Source organism: Lissotriton helveticus, chromosome 12 (genome assembly GCF_964261635.1).
Source record: "Lissotriton helveticus chromosome 12, aLisHel1.1, whole genome shotgun sequence".
In the NCBI taxonomy this organism is placed as follows: Eukaryota; Metazoa; Chordata; class Amphibia; order Caudata; family Salamandridae; genus Lissotriton; species Lissotriton helveticus.
In genome coordinates this window covers 76501755-76522610 of record NC_136073.1, presented here as the reverse complement: position 1 = coordinate 76522610, position 20856 = coordinate 76501755, and the positions used below count along the sequence as shown (strand labels likewise).

Below are 20856 nucleotides of genomic sequence, written 5' to 3'. Positions count from 1 at the left end.
TCTGTTCCACTGATGTGACTCTTGCATCCATTTGCGACCAATTATCTGTCAACACTTGCAGTTTGGCGTTAGTTTCCTCCATGAAAGGGCAGAGAGCCCTTATTTCCTCCAATAAAAGCTCCATAGAGACTGACGATACTGACTTAGGCGGAGAGGGAGGGTCCTTTTTCAGTCTTTTGGAGGTGGCTTTCCCTGAGACTGTCACAGACGATTCCATCGTAAGCTGTGTATCCTGAGTGGGAAACAGTTGAGAAGCTTCAAACTTGGCAAATTCTGAGAAATGCTTAGAGTTTTTAAGAAGTCTATGCTTCGAGTTGTTAGAGACAGAGTGCGCCGTGTTCCTGCCCATAAGATACAAACACTGAAGAGAATGTCTTAATGCAGGCAAGACAGGTAAGTATGTTATCGAAAACCACAAATACTGGTGAATGTGAGAGTCAATAGGAAGGTATGAGGAAAAAATTAAACCTGCGTTATATTAAAATCAAGCGACAGGAGCGTTATGGTCAACGCTATGGCAGAAGACGTCAGGCATGCGTAGCAAGGAGCCAGGTAATATGCAGTGAGTCAAAAAGTAACTGCAAGCAGGAAGTATGAAGCATCAACCATTGAAGAGAAAAAGGCATCACAATCACATCCCAGACTGTGATATATATAGGCAGCAACTTGAAGAAAAGGAGAAAGGCTGAGGAGAATTGCAAAATGGCTGCCTCATATAAAAGGAGGTAATGACTCATAAAGCAACGAAGAGGAGCAGCAGTTAAAAGGAGGTATCCAATTGCCAGAATAGACCCAGCATGAAAGAAAAAATCATTGTGTGGGGCATTGTAGAGCGGCAAGCCAAAGCATAAGCAAGTCGAGAGCCAAAAAGTAAATTCATGCGCATCGCGCAAAAAAAGACCAAAACAAAAAAATGGCGGCGGCAACCGGCAAAGAGTGGCGACCGAAATTACTCCGACCAAAATGGAGTGATAGCAGCCTCAGCGGGCGTCGGAAAGGGTCTCAAAACATGCCCGCCACCTTCCGAGACCAGAACCTGTCTCCTCTGTAGCTGAAGAGTAACTCGAACCGCAGGTCCTCACCAATGCCGGTGGAGCGCTCACCTCAGTGCCGCCATGCTCGTCGGGCGCCAAGCCACGCCCCCTCAGATTGATATGCTCCTGAGTGTGACAAGAATAGGTAGGAAAGCCATCGAATCAAGAGGTGACAACTGAGAGAGATAACAAACCCATCCAATCATGAGCAAAGGGCTGACCCAAAGCCCACTGTGTATATTGGAAACAGTAGATCTGGCCAACAGGCAGTAGCTGAGACCTGAACAACTAAAAATCCATCAAATTCTATGTTAAACTTCTTGTATTTTTTTTTTGTCTAGTGTACCTGACCCCGATGTACTGTAATCAATAATGCTAGATGTAGGAGGTTTTCACTGGGACCCTTAGAAGTTTAAGTAGAAGTGCACAATGAGTGGGTTTAGATGTGACCCAGGATTATGAATCCATAATACAAGGTAACGTAGCAATCTCAACAGTTTACCACTAGATGGCACCAAATAGCCAGAAAAGGCCTGAACTGTGTGGAATAGACAAGCAGCAAAATGCCATTCTCCTCTGCATATTTCTATATATTCCTTAACTTTTATGTTTTTCTGAACTCAGAAAAATGCGCCAGTAGCTGCTTTCCACCAGCAGCACCGGTGTGAGGAGGTTCACAGGTAAAGGGTAAGGGTGACAGGTGTCGCGACAGCGCTGGCATGTCGCCTTCCAGCCTCTTGTTAGCGCCGTATTACAGCTAGGATCTGCCTCTTTAGAGGTGTATCTACGCGGAGGCATCACAGAAATTACCCCTATGGTGCAAAGATTCGTGCGCTGCCCCAGACAGCCCGAAAGAGCGCCAGCACAGAGGAAGCCTGCAACAGCGCCCCGGCGCAACGTGGGGAGCATCTTTGATTGATTGATTGATTTATTTTATGCATTTTTATAAAGCGCGGACTTTACCCGAAGGTGTCAGAGCGCTGCACAATAGAACCAGTTAGGTTGATGCGGGGCTTTGTGCTTTTTTTCTTCTTTTTAACTCTGGCCCGTGGAAACACATTTGTTTGTGCACAAAACACACACGTGACGGCACGCAGGCATATTTACAAAATCGTGAGGTTAAGGGAAATGCAAACGCGCGCCCACGGATACACAGACACACTCGACCAAGCGCCTAGGCGATTCATTTCGCAGCTTGTGCGCTAAGAAGACTTCCTCACGCGGGAGCCTGGGGTTCTTCACTAGGAGTTTGTTTTGGTGCATATTGCGTCTCTACCTGCCTCACGTGCCTTCGACCAGGCAGGGCTTTAAGTGGGCCGGGTCTCACCGGGTCTGAGCACCGGCAGTTTTTCTATGGAAGCCTCGAAACGGGTCTCTATCGGGCTCTGTTTTGTGCCCTGGCAGAGGCGGTCCGTTTATTTCCAGCGTTATAGGGAAGGGAAATCCTTTAAAGAGAGTCATTTTCTCTCTGGATTTCCCTTCTCTTTTTGAAACTCAGGAGCAGCAACATTGTAGTGGTGTCACCAGGGCTTTAAGTGGAAGCTTTTTTTCAATATTATATACAAGCCATAGTTGCTGCTCATTTATCTTTAGCACCTAACAACAGTTGACAAAGCCAATAGTCCTGACTTGTTGTAGGTATGATGTTAATTGTATCATATATCTGGATGCAATGACAGAAACAGCAAATTACCAGTGGGGCGGCACACTATGCTAACCACACATTTATAGCTTACCTGTTTTTAAGCCACACCCTTAATTACATTGGCCACGTCCCCTTGAGAGACCCCCCCACCACCCCCGTTTTTTCATCCCACTTAAAGCCCTGTCGGACCAGGTAAAGAGTTCAGTGCAATGTTAAAGGGACGGCGCCGCCCGCCCCCGGGGCCTGTGTTAGAGTCTGTGGTGAACACAAAGCCGGCCATTGCCTGGCAACTCTCCGCGCCCGGGCCCCTGGCCCTGCCTGTGTGTCTGCGCTCCCTGCTGCCCTGCGTGACAGAGCCGCGTCCCCCGTCCAGACCCATCCGGGAACCACCAGGCCCACTCCCGGATCCACTGGGGCGTTACTGGAACCAGCCAGGGTGTGTGGAATCCGCCTTGTCTCACCTGGATCTGCTGGCCCCCTCCAGGAACTTACAGCTCCACCGAGGTCCTGGGCCCCCTCCTGGAACTTACAGCTCCATCCTGCACCAGGGGGGCCCTCCTGGAACTTACAGCGCCGCCCAGGACCCGGGGCCCCTCCAGGAACTTACAGCTCCACTCAGGACCCGGGGCCCCTCCAGGAACTTACAGCTCCATCCTGCACCAGGGGGGCCCTCCTGGAACTTACAGCTCCACCCAGGACCCGGGGCCCCTCCAGGAACTTACAGCTCCACCCAGGACCCGGGGCCCCTCCAGGAACTTACAGCTCCACCCAGGACCCGGGGCCCCTCCAGGAACTTACAGCTCCACCCAGGACCCGGGGCCCCTCCAGGAACTTACAGCTCCATCCTGCACCAGGGGGGCCCTCCTGGAACTTACAGCTCCACCCAGGACCCGGGGCCCCTCCAGGAACTTACAGCTCCACCCAGGACCCGGGGCCCCTCCAGGAACTTACAGCTCCACCCAGGACCCGGGGCCCCTCCAGGAACTTACAGCTCCACCCAGGACCCGGGGCCCCTCCAGGAACTTACAGCTCCATCCTGCACCAGGGGGGCCCTCCTGGAACTTACAGCTCCACCCAGGACCCGGGGCCCCTCCAGGAACTTACAGCTCCACCCAGGACCCGGGGCCCCTCCAGGAACTTACAGCTCCGCCCAGGACCCGGGGCCCCTCCAGGAACTTACAGCTCCGCCCAGGACCCGGGGCCCCTCCAGGAACTTACAGCTCCACCCAGGACCCGGGGCCCCTCCAGGAACTTACAGCTCCACCCAGGACCCGGGGCCCCTCCAGGAACTTACAGCTCCACCCAGGACCCGGGGCCCCTCCAGGAACTTACAGCTCCATCCTGCACCAGGGGGGCCCTCCTGGAACTTACAGCTCCACCCAGGACCCGGGGCCCCTCCAGGAACTTACAGCTCCACCCAGGACCCGGGGCCCCTCCAGGAACTTACAGCTCCACCCAGGACCCGGGGCCCCTCCAGGAACTTACAGCTCCGCCCAGGACCCGGGGCCCCTCCAGGAACTTACAGCTCCGCCCAGGACCCGGGGCCCCTCCAGGAACTTACAGCGCCGCCCAGGACCCGGGGCCCCTCCAGGAACTTACAGCTCCGCCCAGGACCCGGGGCCCCTCCAGGAACTTACAGCTCCATCCTGCACCAGGGGGGCCCTCCTGGAACTTACAGCTCCACCCAGGACCCGGGGCCCCTCCAGGAACTTACAGCTCCACCCAGGACCCGGGGCCCCTCCAGGAACTTACAGCGCCGCCCAGGACCCGGGGCCCCTCCAGGAACTTACAGCGCCGCCCAGGACCCGGGGCCCCTCCAGGAACTTACAGCTCCACCCAGGACCCGGGGCCCCTCCAGGAACTTACAGCGCCGCCCAGGACCCGGGGCCCCTCCAGGAACTTACAGCTCCACCCAGGACCCGGGGCCCCTCCAGGAACTTACAGCGCCGCCCAGGACCCGGGGCCCCTCCAGGAACTTACAGCGCCGCCCAGGACCCGGGGCCCCTCCAGGAACTTACAGCGCCGCCCAGGACCCGGGGCCCCTCCAGGAACTTACAGCGCCGCCCAGGACCCGGGGACGCCTCCTGGACCTGCGCTGTTGATCCTGGATTCATTCATCTCATCCTCAATCCATGAGGCACGTGCTGGAGCCCCCACCGGGTCCACTGTGGAACCGTTCAGCCAATCACGGACGCGCCGGGCAGGTCTTGGGTCTGCCAGGTCCATCCAGGACCCACCGGGCACCCCCTGCACCAGCCAGACCCGTCCCGGGCTCGTCACGGGGCCCAGCCTGGGCTCACCTGTGCGCAGCAGGGAGGGCTCCCCAGCGAGGCGCGGGGGCCACCGTGCGGGAGAGAGGGGCGACTCCATCGAGGCGCTAGAGCGCCTCGTCAACAAGACCCTGCTCTGCACCCAGAAGGTCACGCACTTGGACATACTGGGTGAGTTTACTTTTCGTACCATAGTCCCCCCCACCCCCCATTCCCACACTCCAGCGTCCGGAGGCTTTTTTAAATGAACCACAATAGAAGAAGCCAGAAAGTAGGGAAGGCGCCTAATGGCTTTGAAGAACGGAGCAGAGCACTAGATTATAACTCTGAAAGTGCTTGTGGTTGAATAGATTTTTTTCAGCTAATGTTCAGAACCTGATGAAAACACTTCATAAAAGCAATCAAACCTCTTACAGATGTACGCTCCCACGTGTTTTTTCTCCCTCTTGTTTTTTCCAGCTGTACAACTTGTTTAACTGAAACATTGATTGAAACACGAAAACAGATTGTTGCCTGGCAACAAATGTATTCCAATCTGTAAAATACACGTTTGTGAACCAAAATGTTTCATAACATCTTAAATGAGTATTTGTTTATTTAGAGCTAATGGAAAAATAACAAAACATATCACCGAAGACGAAAAACTTATTTTTGGTAGTAACTCTGCTGAATAGCTCCTAGAAGTTGAACAATCCTACTGAAATAAGAAGCCTATAGTACCCTATCAGCCTTTAGGGACAGGGTGGTGGGAAGGGTGGCTTGAACCCTGCCTGGGTTATTGAATTCCATGCCATGCTCAGTTGTTTTTTGTGTCTCACATGAGCAGCTCTGGGAGATGAACTCCTGGCCAGCAAGAAGAGGCGGCGCCGGAAGAAGGAGCCAGCCACCCCAGCCGGCGACGTGGCCGCAGCGACCATGGCGGCGAGCCTAGCGGATGACAGTGATGACGACTCCACCGACAGGCTGGAGGAGCAGCTGTCTGTCTACCAAACCTTGGCTGAGGAGGACAAGCGGAGAGCCCTGAAGGAGCAGGAGGAGGTGAGGAACGTCGAGGCGCCCTCTTTGAGTTGGACATCGAAAGGGCTGGGCCAAGATGCTCGGCCGCAGACATTTAATGGTGGCCATCATACGTAGACTCTGCAATCCATAGAGAGTCAGATAGACTTTGAATCAAAGTCTCTCAAAGTCCAATCTCATAAGAGTTGTAAACTCATATAACCTCTCAAACCCTGGCAGAGTAGGGCACGCAGAGGTCTTCCAGTAGAGTGCATTGAGGCTTCTCAAGTCACCCCTAGTAGAATGTTGAGCCCAAGTGATCCAATCTATCACGCAGATTGATTTGCATATAGCTAGGCTGTCCTGTTTTCAGTTTCTATTTTTGGTAAATTCTGGTGGGGTTTTTTCAGTGTTTTCAATATCTTAAAAAACAGTTGTTATCAGTGGTTACACATTTTCACGCCACTAAAAACAACAGAAAAAGTGTTTTTCCGGTGTTTATGGAACGTTTTGCTTTTATCATTGCTTGTTTTCTGCACTGAAAGAACATGGTATATAGACAGTGTACGTATAGTGTACATGAGGTCCAAAGAGATTTTTGCAAATTAATCTTATTGCAGTACACCATACAATACTTCTTCAGTGAGTCTTTGGTCATGTGAGCTTGTGCTTTCCTTCCCAAGTAAACTTCTGTGAAAAGGCCCTCTCAGCATTCATAGCCCCTTGGGCTGAGAACCGTCAGCTAAGGATGACTCTTTCTTTGATGCCACATAAAGCACGGAATGATAAATATTTGCGTTTTAGTTCCTGGGCATAAGAAAACAGTGCTCCAGAATGGATTAAAAAGTCAATAGCATCCCTCATTAACTCTGAAGATTGTAAAGATGCTTTCAGCATACCATCTAACAAGTGGCAAGGATCTCCTACAGGGAATCACTTCAGCTCGGGTATCAATTTTGACAGGTCATCACACAAATTTTTTATATACATAGCTGAATTACTACAAATACAAACAATATCACTCCAATCTTTGTTGAACTTGGAAAGAACCTTTTTTGCAGAGCATAACAAGTGACACTGCGTTCCATGCTTTCCAAAAGTCTGGTGTCACGTTTTCACCACTATCCCAGATGCTTGGTGATATATATACTTGTCACTATTACTTGCATTTAATGTTTAAAGCCTGAGGTGTTGGCAATTCACCTACTATCAATACTGACCCACTAAAAACTATGGTCTGATGTATTAAGGGTTTTTACCTATTCTCTGTGGGTAAATGTGATGACACATATTAGGAATTTTTTTTATGAAACTAGCCATTTTACCTATCAGTGAAATAATCAAATGCAGCCAAAATATCAAATGTGAGTTTGATATGTCCTGATTCTCTACAGTTTATAAAATAATTAAACTAATCCTAAAACGTGAATCTAAACCCTGCATCTTTAGACCAAAGGCCATAAAACTGAAAAAAGTAAAAGGATGAAGAAACAATATTTTAGTGGCATCCCTAAAGAACAAAACTCAAGCAGAATAATGTTAGCCAGTCTTTCTTACTGCTAGCTTGTATGACAAAGTTACATTTTATTGACCCCTTCAGTAAGAACAAAATGACTCTTTCACTTTCTTTTTCCTTTCTTTGAATGGCATTTAGTTTGTGGTTGTGCAGGTGTTTTTTCAGTGTTTATATGTTTTCACCGGTGAGGGCTATTTTGCTTTCAGTGGGGTTTTATCAGTTATTATAGGTTTAAACCTAAAACCCCACAGCCTACATATAGCCATGTCTGAACTGGGGTGGTGGAGTGAGCTAAAGAATGATGATGGATTAAACCCAGATCTGTTGCCTGGGGTCGAATGCTTGCAATGTTCAATACTCCGTCCATCATCCTCTTTGGTTTTGGTTTGTTTGCCCTAAGTGTGGCCGGGTATGCCCAGATGTGGTTCCCTTTCTCACTTTGCCACTGGATTCAAGCTAGCCTGGCTGATGAGGGCTGTGAGCCAGAAACCGGTCCCAGGATGCTTGTTTCCGGTCCAGGGAAGGCATGGCTTGGCAGTTCGGGCTGGACTGTTCCCATGAGGCACAGGGTCAGACTGATTTGCATATGGCCATGTCCAAACTGGGGTGGCAGAGTGAGCTAAGGAATGATGATGGATTAAACCCAGATCAGTTCACTGGGGGTGAGTGCTTGCAGTTCTCAGCACTCCGTCCATCATCCTCTTTGGTTTTGCTCCGATCTATCACGCAGGTATCGGAGCAAGGTGCTCGCCTGCCAATATTGACTACGGGCAGCTGGGTGGGGATTTCCTTTCTCATAAGGCTCAGAATGATGGAAATTCAGTCGTCCCTTTCAAAGCCTGGCCAAAGGGGTCCAGCAGAGAGTCCTTCAATAGCAAATCTCGGGAAGGAATATCCTTTCGATCCAACTCCAGCGGCTCTTTGAGCCTAGAACTTAGCTAGGAAGGCCCTGAAGCAGCGTGCTCCACTAGAAATAACCACAAAGGGAAATTGGATTTGTATGCTGCCTTCTTAAAAGAGCCAGCAGGATTCAAACCATCTTAAAGTCTGCCACAGGTGAGAAGCCGGGCCCTTCAGGAGGGGAGGAAGAAGGTCAAGAGGTCCTTGTAGAGTCCTTGGTGGTTCACTTTAGGAAGCACAACATTTATCAAGATGGGTTTGGATGTTTCTATTACCAGAGAGGTTGCAGGGTTAAAATCAAGGTTGGATCTCAGCAGTGCCTTAAATTCTTCCACTCAACACATGAACATCTGCTCCAATCAATAACTTCACAGAAGTTCCTTCGAGCTGTGCCAGTTACATAATTTGACTTAGGCCATGACAGATGGTTGGGAGGCACGATCACAGAATACGAGAGGTATCGTACCCGAGTATCGCAACTAAAATATTGTTGAACTGTGCAAGACCGTATTTATGCTACCGAATTTCTGACATACAACCTAGTAAGGTGCTAGGATAGCATAAGTAATATATTGCCTGACAACAATATTGTGTCTTAAATATTGTTTACAAAAATATTGCAACATTGGGGTTACTTATAGAAAATGTAAATGCTATTTAAGACACAATATATATGTCAGACAATACTTTTGCTGAATATATTGTGATATACAAATGAAGGTCTATTAATATCTGAAAATCTCACAAAGGGCATTCAATCAATCGGGGGTTTGTTAAGCGCGACTACTCACCCGCGATGGTCTCTTCATGAATGTTTAATATGGATTCGTAAGCATCGCCTTCCATCCACTGGCATATGAGGCAACAGGACTATTATGGCATCCTTCTAACCCTTAGCAGGAACAGGGGCCCCACTGCCTGGCTCTGCAAGTCTCTGTTGTTTCAAAGTATGTTTTTGATACCAGGGCCAGTTTTACAGACGCAATTCTGTCCCTTATCTCACTTTGAAATGCCTCTTTTTTGGTAAAGGACATTATTTTATTTTTGTACCATGCCCCGCCTTCATTAATTTAAAGATTAAATTCACTGTGGGTAGTTAAAAACAGACTCCTGGCTCCAGATAAAATAATCCTAAACAGTGGAAAACTGTTCCAAAGGTATATGCAAGAAAAGGGCTGAGTGGACTTGATATGGGACCCGTAGAAGAATGCGATAAAACAGAAAGTAAATAGATGACATTTAGTTGCCATTTAAATACATCCAAGAACACGTGGGTTAGGGTGATAGGTTACTCCATCCTGCCTATTTCTATAAATATTGTATTATTTCAGTTCTCATGAGCTTTTGATGCATTTCTGGTTTGAAGTTGCCACTGGCTGACTATTTTTTACCTGGTCTGGCATTGTGTTCACGTCTGGAGGAAAGTCTGCCTGAGACGAAGGATAAGTACCCTCTAGAGCATGGATACTCACAAACATTTTCCTGGGGGACGCAAAGTTTGGTCTATAGTGTTACCGAGGGCTGCACTGACGCCATCAGGGGGGTGTAAAGTGGGTGAAGGGGAAGCAAAGCAGGTATATCTAGTGCCTGTCTTTAAACATGAAGATGTTCCTAAAGTTAAGGGCCTAGTTACTTCCTTTCCCTAACTGCAATTAACCTTTAAATAAGTGTTTGCTGTTTATTTAACTTTGTTTTCATGTGAGTGCTGAGTCGAGTAAACGGCAGCCCAGTGCTGCTGCTGCTCAGGGGGCCGCATGTAAAGGTCAGGAGGGCCACATGCGGCCCCCGGGCCGTACTTTGAGTATCACTGCTCTAGAGGAACCAATACTGTCTTCAATTCTGGAGAAAACTGTATTTAGCGAGAGTGTTCTCTCCCTCGTATAGGATGCTGTATAGTTCTGGGACAAGCTCCCGCCTCTGAGGGGAATCTAGATTGTCCACTTACAGTAGCTCAGCAACGTTACCGGGGCCCGATTCAAAGAACTAACTTACGACAAAATCCTAAATTTACTACTCATGGTATTCACAGAATGCACTTACGACTGTCCTAAGTTTACGTCCACACTCTGGCTGGAATTTCTGCACCCGGAGTGTAAACTCCACACCGGGAGCAGAAGCTCCACACCCGGAGCGGAATTTCCCCCATTGGCCAGAATATCCGCTCCCGGGCCGGAATACCCACAATCTGGTGCTAATTGACTATATCTGATGCATTGTGGGTATTCCGGCTGGGAAGCAGAGATTCTGCCCGATGGTGGAAATTCCGCTCCGGGTGTGAAGCTTCCACTTCGGGTGTGAAGCTTTCACTCCGGGTGCAGAAATTCTGGCCCGAGTGCGGACGTAAACGTAGGGCAGTGGTAAGTGCATTATGAGTAGTAAGTTTGGGATTTTGTCGTAAGTTAGTTCTATGAATCGGGCCTTCGGTGTGTGGAGCAACCAAAACCATGGCTCTGTGAACAGGACAAAACACATAATTTCCGACTATGATGCTCCGGTGGCGAGGACGAGGAGTCAAACGTTTTTGGAATGATAGTGAGGAGGCAGAAACTCAGAACTCAAACAGTCAAACAACAGACATATTAACTTGCTGTCTAGCCAAGTGTTTGTTTTAATAAAAAGAGAAGTACTTCAATATCACAGCAGAACGAAATAGTAACCCGCATGTCAGTTCAGTTTGCATCCATGGAACCCTCAGCAGTCTAGAGGCGGCCACTGCTGATGACGTGCGACCACCACCAAGCCCAGCCGTGCTGCTTGTGGTCAGGAATGTATGATGTTACAACGCAGACATTTACAATGCATGCCTTTACAACACAGTTTTTACATCGCAACATCCTTTACAACGCATTCTTTTACATCGCATTATTAGAAACTACCTTTACAGCGCATTCCATTACATCGCATTATACCTCTACAACGCATACCATTACAATGCAGACCATTGCATCACATTTAAGGTAAGTGTTGGATAGTATAGGGGTAATACTTACTATTCTAACTCCAGTGAGTGCAACAGTAGGGTAAGTGTTGGATAGAGTAGGGGTAACAATTACCATTCTAACTCCAGTGAGTGCAACAGTAGGGTAAGTGTTGGATAGTGTAGGGGTAAAAATTCCTATTCTAACTCCAGTGAGTGCAACAGTAGGGTAAGTGTTGGATAGTGTAAGAGTACTATGCGTTGTAATGGTATGCATTGTAATAACTTGCGATATAATGGCTGCATTGTGGTGACATACATTGGAATGACATGCGTTTTAGTGATACGCGTTGTAATGGCCGCGTTGTAATAACATGCAATGTAAAGGATGTTGCGATGTAATGACTGCTATGTAAAGATAGTGCGATGTAATGACTACTTTGTAAAGATTGTTTACCTGTGGTCGAGGGTGAGATCTGGAAGGCAGGGCTAATGCCACAACTCTCTGTCTGAGTTTCTGCCCTTCACTCCCATCCCAAAAGGCCTTTGACTCCTCGTCCTCGCCACCCTGGACATCAAATTGGGAAAAGGTGTGTTTTGTCCTGTTCACAGAGCCATAATAAGATGAACCCCAAGACACCAGAGGAAAATTACCCAAACCACAATCTTTGTGGCTCAGTAGTCCCCTACAACCATGTGGCCCACGAATGGGGTGTGGCATGTGAGAGCAAACAATTGCCCTGAGGGGCTTACATTCTTTTTATATTTGCACAAACCTTAAAGTTGTGTCTTGTTCTACTCCTGCAGTCTTGCTGCAGCCCTGTTAGACTCATGGTCAGTTTTAGTTGTACTATATTCAGCAACTTTCTCAAAAGTTCCCCTATCTGATGACCCAGCTCAGCTTTGCTTCCCTCCTTTTCTTCCCCTCCAGTCCTTCACCAAGCTGCTGGAGGAGGTGGCAAGGAATCGGGACCACCTGGAGGCTGAGCGGCTGGAACAGTTCCGGAGGAGGCTGGAGCGGGAACGCTCAGAGGTCCTACAGGCCCAGCAGATGGGCTTCGAGCTGGAGAAACAGAACGCAGTGAGGGCGGCCTGCGCAGAGCTCCGCCTACAAGTGCGCCGCGAGGTGGAGCAGGAACGCTGCCGGGACGTCGAGAGGGCCCTGGCTGCAGCAGCGGTGAGGTCTTGCTTAGGTCTTGTAGGGGGCGTTGCAAGAGATGAGTGGTTATCACTGGACAATGAAGAAGTAGAGTATTGTAGCAAGGCATTGTTAATGTGCTGTCCAGTAAGATGTGGGATACTTGTTGTGATTGGGCTGTGCTGCCCCTTTTGGGGTTTGCCAAGTGTGCCAAAACAACAGAAAGGAATCGTACCCAGTGTAATTGTCCTTTGTTGTGATGGATTCAGGAATTCCCAACCAACACAATATAGTGTACATTTTGTTCGTTTTGAGAATGGCCTACAATAAAAGTAAAAAACAATAAAATCAATGCAGCAGGTACAAATTCATTGACTTTGGGCCATATGTATCAAAAAGTCATTTTGCGATTCTGAAATAGCAATTTTTTGCGAATCGCTATTTGAGAATCGCAAAATGCTATGTACGTAGGATTTCCAATACATTTTGCGAATCCTACATATTCCTTAATTGCGAATCGCAAATTGCGATTCACAATTAAGAAATACCTCCCCATTCATTCCTATGGGCCTAGAGGCCCATAGGAATGACTGGGAAGACATTCTCAATTTGCGATTGGCAATTAGCGAATCGCAAATTGAGAATGCAATTTCAAGGGTGCAGGGGTGTCAAAAGGACACCCTGTTGCACCCCTGAAATAAGCATGGGTGCACATGTGGCTCACATACATGCCCTAAGGGCATATATGTGCTTCACATTTCACTTTGAAAAATGCAAAAAAGTGAATTTTTCAAAGAAATCGCAAATTACCACCAACTTCAAGTTGGTGGTAATTTGCGATTCCTTAAGGCCAAATTGCACTTTTTTTGGTGCTTCTTACATTGCCTTTAAGGAATCGCAAAATTTGCGATTCCTTAAATGCAATAGCAACATAAGGAATTTTTGCAATTCCTTATTTTGCCTTAATGAATGAATGAATGAGGGCAATCTTATATTGCGCAGCTTACCTCAAAGGCATCAAGGCGCCGAACAAATGATGTAAAATGTAATATGAGCCAAATACCTGATTACAGATAGGCCTCTGCGAAAAACCATGTTTTTAATGCTTTCCGGAAGAGCATAACAGATGGTTGTACTATTAGGTCCGGGGGGAGGGTGTTCCACAACTTCGGAGCAAGAGAAGAAAAAGCCCTCCCTCCCCACCTGTCTCTACATACCCGGGGGACAGTCAAGAGATTCTTGTTGGAGGAGCGAAGGATTCTGCTGGGAGCGTAAGGGATCAGCAGTGATCTTATGCCTTCTGAGCTTGCTCCAGGCCCCATGGACAAGGCACAGGATCTTAAAAGAGATCCTAGCCTGAATCGGAAGCCAGTGCAAGCTCTTCCTAGCTAATGTGGCAGAGGAAAGACTGGGGGCACCAAGGACAAATCTAGCAGCCGCATTTTGGACAATCTGCAAGCGCTGAATCAGGCACTTATTAATGCCTAAATAGAGCGTATTGCAGTAGTCTAGTCTCGATGAGACCAGGGCCACCACATTCTGCTTTCGAGCTTCTGGGGAAAGGTAGTGAGTTATCTTTCTCAAGATTCTGATAACACCACAGCAGGTGGAAACGGTTCTGTTTACCTGCCGGTCCATAGAAAGCGAGGTGTCAATCAGCACGCCCAGATTCCCAGCGAATTTTGAGGGCAGCGGGCAACCTCCCAGGGATGGAGGCCACCAGTCGCTTGACCAAATATCCTGATTTCCTCCAAAGGACAGGACCTCGGTTTTCTCTCCGTTTAACTTCAGTGAATTCAAGATCATCCACTGTGAGACTGCCTCCATGCAGTTCCTGAAGTTTAGGGCGGAGGTACTCACCGAGTGGGAGAGGGAAACCAATTTGGGTGTCGTCAGCATAAGACAACACCTCCAACCCGAAAGATCTTACCAGCCTGGCAAGTGGGGCCACATAGATGTTAAAAAGTGTGGGGCTCAAGGCCGACCCCTGCGGGACCCCACACTGCACAGGTTTGGTGGGGGACTGAGGTACTGGGTTTTTCAGAACCGGTGCTTAACCGGTAACCCAGCGGTGTCAGGGAATACACACCCAAAGACCTCGAGTCCTTTTCCTGATTCAGACCACAGAAACTCAGAGTCTTCTAGGTGAAGTCAAAGATCGGTTTTATTGGCTGCAACCAAGGTAACAAGTGTCCTAGAAGTACAACACATGGAAGTATGTTCTCAGGAGACTGCTTCAAATCACGAAGTCAGGCTTCTCTTCTTATACAAAATAATAAGCTTCAGGCAAACATTCCTAGATTTTCAGGATACTATTCACATATTTCGACCACAAATAAGTAACAGAGTTATGATGACAAGCTCACATTTCGTTTGTCTGATACATAATAAATTACTCGGCAAGGTCCGGTATTTCAATCAGATATCGGTGTTCCCCAATAAAATGAGCACGTTCTCATCATAAAACAAGTAGGAAAGAAGGAGCGGGGTCAGGTGTGGGCAAGATTCGGCAGGGTGAGGATGTGATGAAAGGGTTTTATGGCCGGGTGCGCCTAGATGCTATCTTGACCGGCCACTGGGAGAGGAACTGACCAAATGGGTTGGCCTGGGGCGATGGTTTCAACCTGCCCAGGTCACGAAAAAGTCAATCGAGGAGTGCTTGTCCTTATGATATTGGATTAAGCCTATGTGAAGGGCAACATACAAAATGGCTGCCGTATACAAAAATGGAAGCCAAGGGTTCAGGGTATAAGTGATGATTTCGAGGTGAAAGCAACCTTCGAATGCGACGAAAATGTTTGTACATAATGTACTCGCCATTCACGGTCTTTTGATACTAAATTTGTCGTGATACGATGAAGTTTTATTCTTGCGTCTGAATGGTTACACGAGTTTGGATTTTCAGTACTACAAACCCTCCTTTTGCCCTTACATAGGCAATTTAACCTACTCTCATGTTAATCTGAGTTTAGGTCGATATTCCTGAAGTCATTGAGATGTTGCTGTAACATTATCCTAGTACTTAGCTCGTCTCTTGATACAGGTTTCCTTATACATGATGTGACACAAAGGCCACATATTGCAGGAGCACACTGCACAAACAGACAGAACAGGAAAAGGATGGCTAAGACCAGCCCAATGACCATCAGGATTTTCCATCCCCAGCTGGATATTAGTTCCCAGAACTACCCCATTAACAACCAATCTCCTTTATCTACATGAATAGATTCGGAAATCTTATGCAGTTTGGAGATGGCTTGGTACACTGTTGGAGCGTTATCTGGGATAAAAATGCAGCAACTAGATTGGATCAATCTGCATACCCCCACCTCGGTCTGCAAGGATGACATCTAAGGCGACCCTGTTCTGAAGGGTCATAAGACGATCCGACTGGAGCTCAGCAGTCAAGTTACTAAGGGCACCAGCAGTTTCAATCACGGTGGACTCAACTACCCTTGTCAATTGTCTTATGTTCCTGCTGTTAGCCATGGATACCCAGAACGGCAGAAAACCCTTTGCAAAGTCACCAAATTCTTGACCTGCAGTGTCCTCTTCACTCAAGACACCTCTAACTACCCTTGTCCTGTGGTAATCCGCCGCTGCTGTGTAGGTGGGAGGTAACAGGAACGAAACGAAACATGAGCCCGAGAAGTCAGGGGGCAACCATGTATAGGCTCTATCATGACAGATGAAATAAGTACCCTTAGCTGCTAAAAACGCAGGGGAAGTCTGAGACCCAAAAATATATGTTTCTGTACAGATACTTCTCCCTAACTGAGCTCTGGGATTCCTGCCAATGCCTTGCAGACACAAGTTACCTTGATGGGGTACAATCCAGATCGGGGAAGATTTCTTCGCTTGCTGTTTCTCACTTAAGGTAGCTCCATATCCGGTCACGTTCCAACCTACATATGCAAGTATCTCGTCATTAGGGGTATTTTCATAAGAAGTTACTTCCTTAATCATGTCAACTATGCCTTTTACTAGGGCGCTAGTCTTGAGGTTGTCTTTTACCGAACGTAGGGGTTGGATTTCTCGTGCATATATGAACATCGCTCTGTATGCCCACGCAGAACCATTATGACTGAAAGGTAGAACTAGATAAGGGATACCGTTATCCGTCGTGTGAGGCATAAGTCCACATACCCAACAATTAGTTGTGTTCATTACTAACTGGTGCTGGTGCAGGAGCTGAATGAAGGAATTATTAATGAATTCTAATCTCCTATGGGATTCATGGCCAGGAAGGGAGTGGAAAGAATGAGGGGAAACAGTAGTAGGAGGAGGTGTAGGGGATGCAGGTGGTGCGAGTGTTACATGAAAAGAGAATCCTATCAGAAATATCATCACACTGGATATAAAAAAAATGCATACTATTAAAAAACTTTTCCTTGTCGCCACTGTACACAACTGGCGTCTAGAGTTCATTTGTTTGGCAGGCCTTTCCATTTCAGAAAACTCCATCCTTTCTAGAGTGCTGCCCGCGGTGGTAGGTTGATTCTGCTAAAAGATGCTTCTGTCAGTCGAGGGCAACTCCCTTAGACCAACCAGAACTCCCGACCTAACGTCGTTAGCTGCACCCAAAAGACTTTTTAGGCAACTGCGGCCCTAGCAGCGGAACCCGGATGGCGGTTCAAAAAACAAAAATGAGCAAGTTTTCTTCTGATGGAGGAGCTGCCTTTTCAAAAATAGTACTTGGAGGGAAAAAAATAATTCTTTATTAGTCCATAGGTTTTTGCTTTAAAGTGGAAAAAGAAGTTGAATTTATTAGTTCGTATTTCTTGGTCTCAAATCGTATCTTTGTCTTCCCGGTACTGTGTTGTCCTGGAACAACAGTTCAGGCTCTGAAGTGTTCAATCGTTTTGACGGTGGCACACCTTCTTGAAGAATGTTCTCGTTTTCACGCTCAGAGTTAGTTCCTTTTACTTGTGCATCACTGAAAGGTATGAACCGAGGTACTGTGTCTGTTTCTGAGTCCCGACACCTTCCTGGACCCACTGGTCATATGGCAGAGGAAGAGGGACCTTCTTGCAGTGGACCCCGTGGATCCAGGCCTTTTCCCCTTCCACTCGCACTGCCGATCTTGTAGAGAGAAGGACAAGGTGTGGCCGGCTGGTCGTTTCTGGTCCTCTGGAAGTTTCGCACCAGTACCCAGGATCCAGGGTCAATGCTGTGTCCCGGAGTCTCAGAGACCGGAGGCAGGGTGTCGTTGACCTGTTGATGTAAAACACTCAATTTAGCCGTCAATTCATACAGATAGTCAAGTAGAACGGGGTGCTCGAGCTCGCTAAACTTTTTGGGCCTAGGCACTCCCCATACGTTGGCCGGGCGGCCGAAAATAATTTCGTAGGGACTGAGTTTCACTCGCGAATGCACAGTCATTCTGGTGGATAGGAGTGCTAAGGGTAGAGCGTCAGGCCATTTAAGACCTGTGCTCGCTTGTATTGTGGCCAATTTTAACTTAAGAGTGCCGTTGTAGCATTCTACTAATCCAGCTGGTTGGGGGTGATTTGCAGCGTGGAACTTCTGCCGGATACCTAGTCCTTCACACACTCTCTTCATCACACGACCCACAAATTCACTCCCATTATCAGACCAGACCATTCTAGGCATTCCGAATCTAGGGAAGTACTTTTTCACAAGGGCTTTCGCTGTGGACAGGGCAGTATTGTCTTTCAGGGGGTATGCTTCTATCCATCTCGAGAAGGCACAAACAACAACGAGCACATATTTTAAACTGTTGCACCTTTCCATATGGATGAAATCTAGCTGCAAAACCTCGAACGGATACATAGGAGGTGCAAAATGACCAGCTGGAGTTGGGGTTCCCCTACCAGGATTGTGTTGCAGACACACCATGCAATTCTTGACCACGTTTTCTGCACACTTGGGAATCCCTGAATTCTCCCATACTGGAGCCAGCAACTTGCAAATCCCTTTCACGCTGATATGAGCCATACCATGAGCCATTGTGACTACTGCAAGCACGTACGCATCGGGTAACAACCACCTCTGATGCTCTTACAATTCAATCCAGCAACCACTCGCATCCATTCTACCCGAACTTTCTCTCCACGTACTCAACTCTTTCTCTGTGGCTTCGGCTTGAATGGACTTCACACTGTCTATCGTGTCTTCACACATTCCTATGTCATCAACCCATCTTGCAGGTCCTGCAACATACATTCGGCTCATCACATTCTTCGCAGTTTCTTTAACCGTTTCATCAGCGAACGCATTTCCACGACCAACATCATCAGTCACTTTCTTGTGAGCGCTACATTTCACAATCGCTACTTGTAAGGGCAAAGTCAGTGATTCTAGAAGCTCATTTATCAACTGACCATGCTTAATTTTAGTTCCATGCGAAGTCAGAAATCCACGTTCTTTCCACAATCGTCCAAAACTATGGGCCACGCCGAACGCGTACTGGCTGTCGGTGTAGACAGTTACTTTCATTCCTTTCGACAACACACATGCTCTCGTGAGTGCAATTAGCTCCGCTGCCTGAGCTGAATTGTGTGGGATGCGTATAGCTTCAACAATCGTGTGCAAAGTCGTGACAGCATATGTTGCAGTCGTATCGCCATTCGGAAGCTTGAAACATGAACCATCCACCCACAATGTACCATCACATTCAGCAAGAGGAGTGTCGAAGAGGTCTACTCTTCCTTTCGTCTCTTCCTCTGTTCTATAAAGACAATCATGCTGTTCTGAAGCATCTGATTCTTCTATGAATGGTAACAACGTGGCTGGGTTAAGGGTGCTGCACTTTTGAATGTGCACATGACTTGCTAGCAAAGTCAGTTCGTACCCTGACAATCGAGCACTGGTTAAGTGCTGTGTCTTGGTTCTATTTAACAATGTGTCTACTGCATGTGGGACTATCACGATTAGTGTATTATTCATTACTAGACCAGCAGACTGTCGAATAGAAACGGCTGCTGCTGCTGTGGTTCTTAAACAACTTGGCAATGCTCTAACTACCGGGTCCAAAGTTGACGAGAAATAGGCGCATGGGCGCTGCCTATCTCCAAATAGCTGAGTCAACACAGACAATGCACAGCCCTCCTTCTCGTGGACATACAATGTGAAAGGCTTACTGTAGTTGGGGGCACCTAACACAGGAGCCGAACATAATGCTGTGCGTAATTCAGAAAAACTGTTCTGACACTCATCAGACCAAGGAACGGGATTGGGTGTATTTTTACACGTTAATGCCACCAAGGGTTTGGCCAGTAACGAAAAATTTGGAATCCACTGTCTACAGTACGATGTAATGCCCAAGAAAGCACGCACTTCTCTCTGTATTCTTGGCACATTCAATTTTGCTATTGCCTGAATTCTTTCTGGGGTCAGTTTCCTTCCCTCCTTCGATAAGAGATGACCTAAGTAGGTCACCTCTTGTCGGCAGTATTGAAGCTTGGAAAATGACACCTTGTGATGCAAATCGCACAGATGGTGTAACAATGATATTGTTGCTTTCTTGCAAATTCCCTCAGTATCCGCAGCTATAAGCAAATCGTCGACGTACTGTACAAGAGTAGCACCTTTCGGCAAAACAATGGTATCAAGCTGCGTTTTTAGAGCTTTACTGTATATTGACGGACTTTCACAGTAGCCCTGAGGAGCGCGTTTAAAGCGGAAGCTTCGTCCTCCTAAACTGAAGGAAAAAATATCCCTGCTCTCCTCGGCGATCGGGATGCTGAAGAAAGCATTCTTCAGGTCAGTCACCGAAAACCAAGTGGCAGAAGCTGGAATCATAGTCAATAATGTAGTGATGTTGGGGACAACTGGAAATTGTGGCACAACTATTTTATTCACCTCTCTGAGATCGATCACAAATCTGTACACCGGTGGCTAAGATGGGTCAGTTCGTTTTAAAATAGGTAGAACGGGACTATTGCAAACGTTACCTCTTGTCTCTTCAATCACATCTTTTTCAATTGACTCGTGAACGATCGCTAGCAAAGCTTTTTCACCCTCAGTAGATATTTGGTATTGCGGAATTCGTGGCATTTTAACATTGGCTTGCAATGTTACAACATATGGTGGTATTTCTAAGAGTCCCACATCATTGGGACCAACTGCCCAAAGTATGTCTGGAAGAAGCGACAATTCTGTTGGAAGTTTATCTCTCGATAAGTACATTGGAGAAACCACTTTCTCACCCAGGGTAAGTTGTACTCCTGATGGAGAACAGTACAAAGTTGCATAAATCTTTTTAGCAAATCTAATCCTAGCAAATTTTCGCCACAACCTGTTGTCAGAATAAGGGGTGCTTTGAATTCGCAAGGACCAACAGAAAGAGGCAACGGGTCAGAAATCGGGTTCCTAACCGGGGCGCCAGAAAAACCTACAGAAACGTTCGTTTCTCCAGACAAAGGTGTGCCAGGGAGTTTGGAGTGCATAATAGAACTCTTTGTAGCACCAGTATCCA

General features: G+C 47.5%; 1 protein-coding gene across 1 annotated transcript in view; it reads left to right on the top strand.

Moving 5' to 3' along the window:
- The first annotated feature begins 5784 nt into the window (after window positions 1-5784).
- The window catches only part of LOC144798237 (uncharacterized), a 50960-nt gene continuing 35888 nt past the window's right edge, over window positions 5785-20856 (top strand). Inside the window, exons 1-2 of the mRNA XM_078668984.1 lie at window positions 5785-5987; window positions 12210-12455. Coding sequence (XP_078525110.1) covers window positions 5865-5987; window positions 12210-12455 — 369 coding nt within the window. The 5' untranslated portion in view covers window positions 5785-5864. The remainder of the gene's footprint in view (window positions 5988-12209; window positions 12456-20856) is intronic.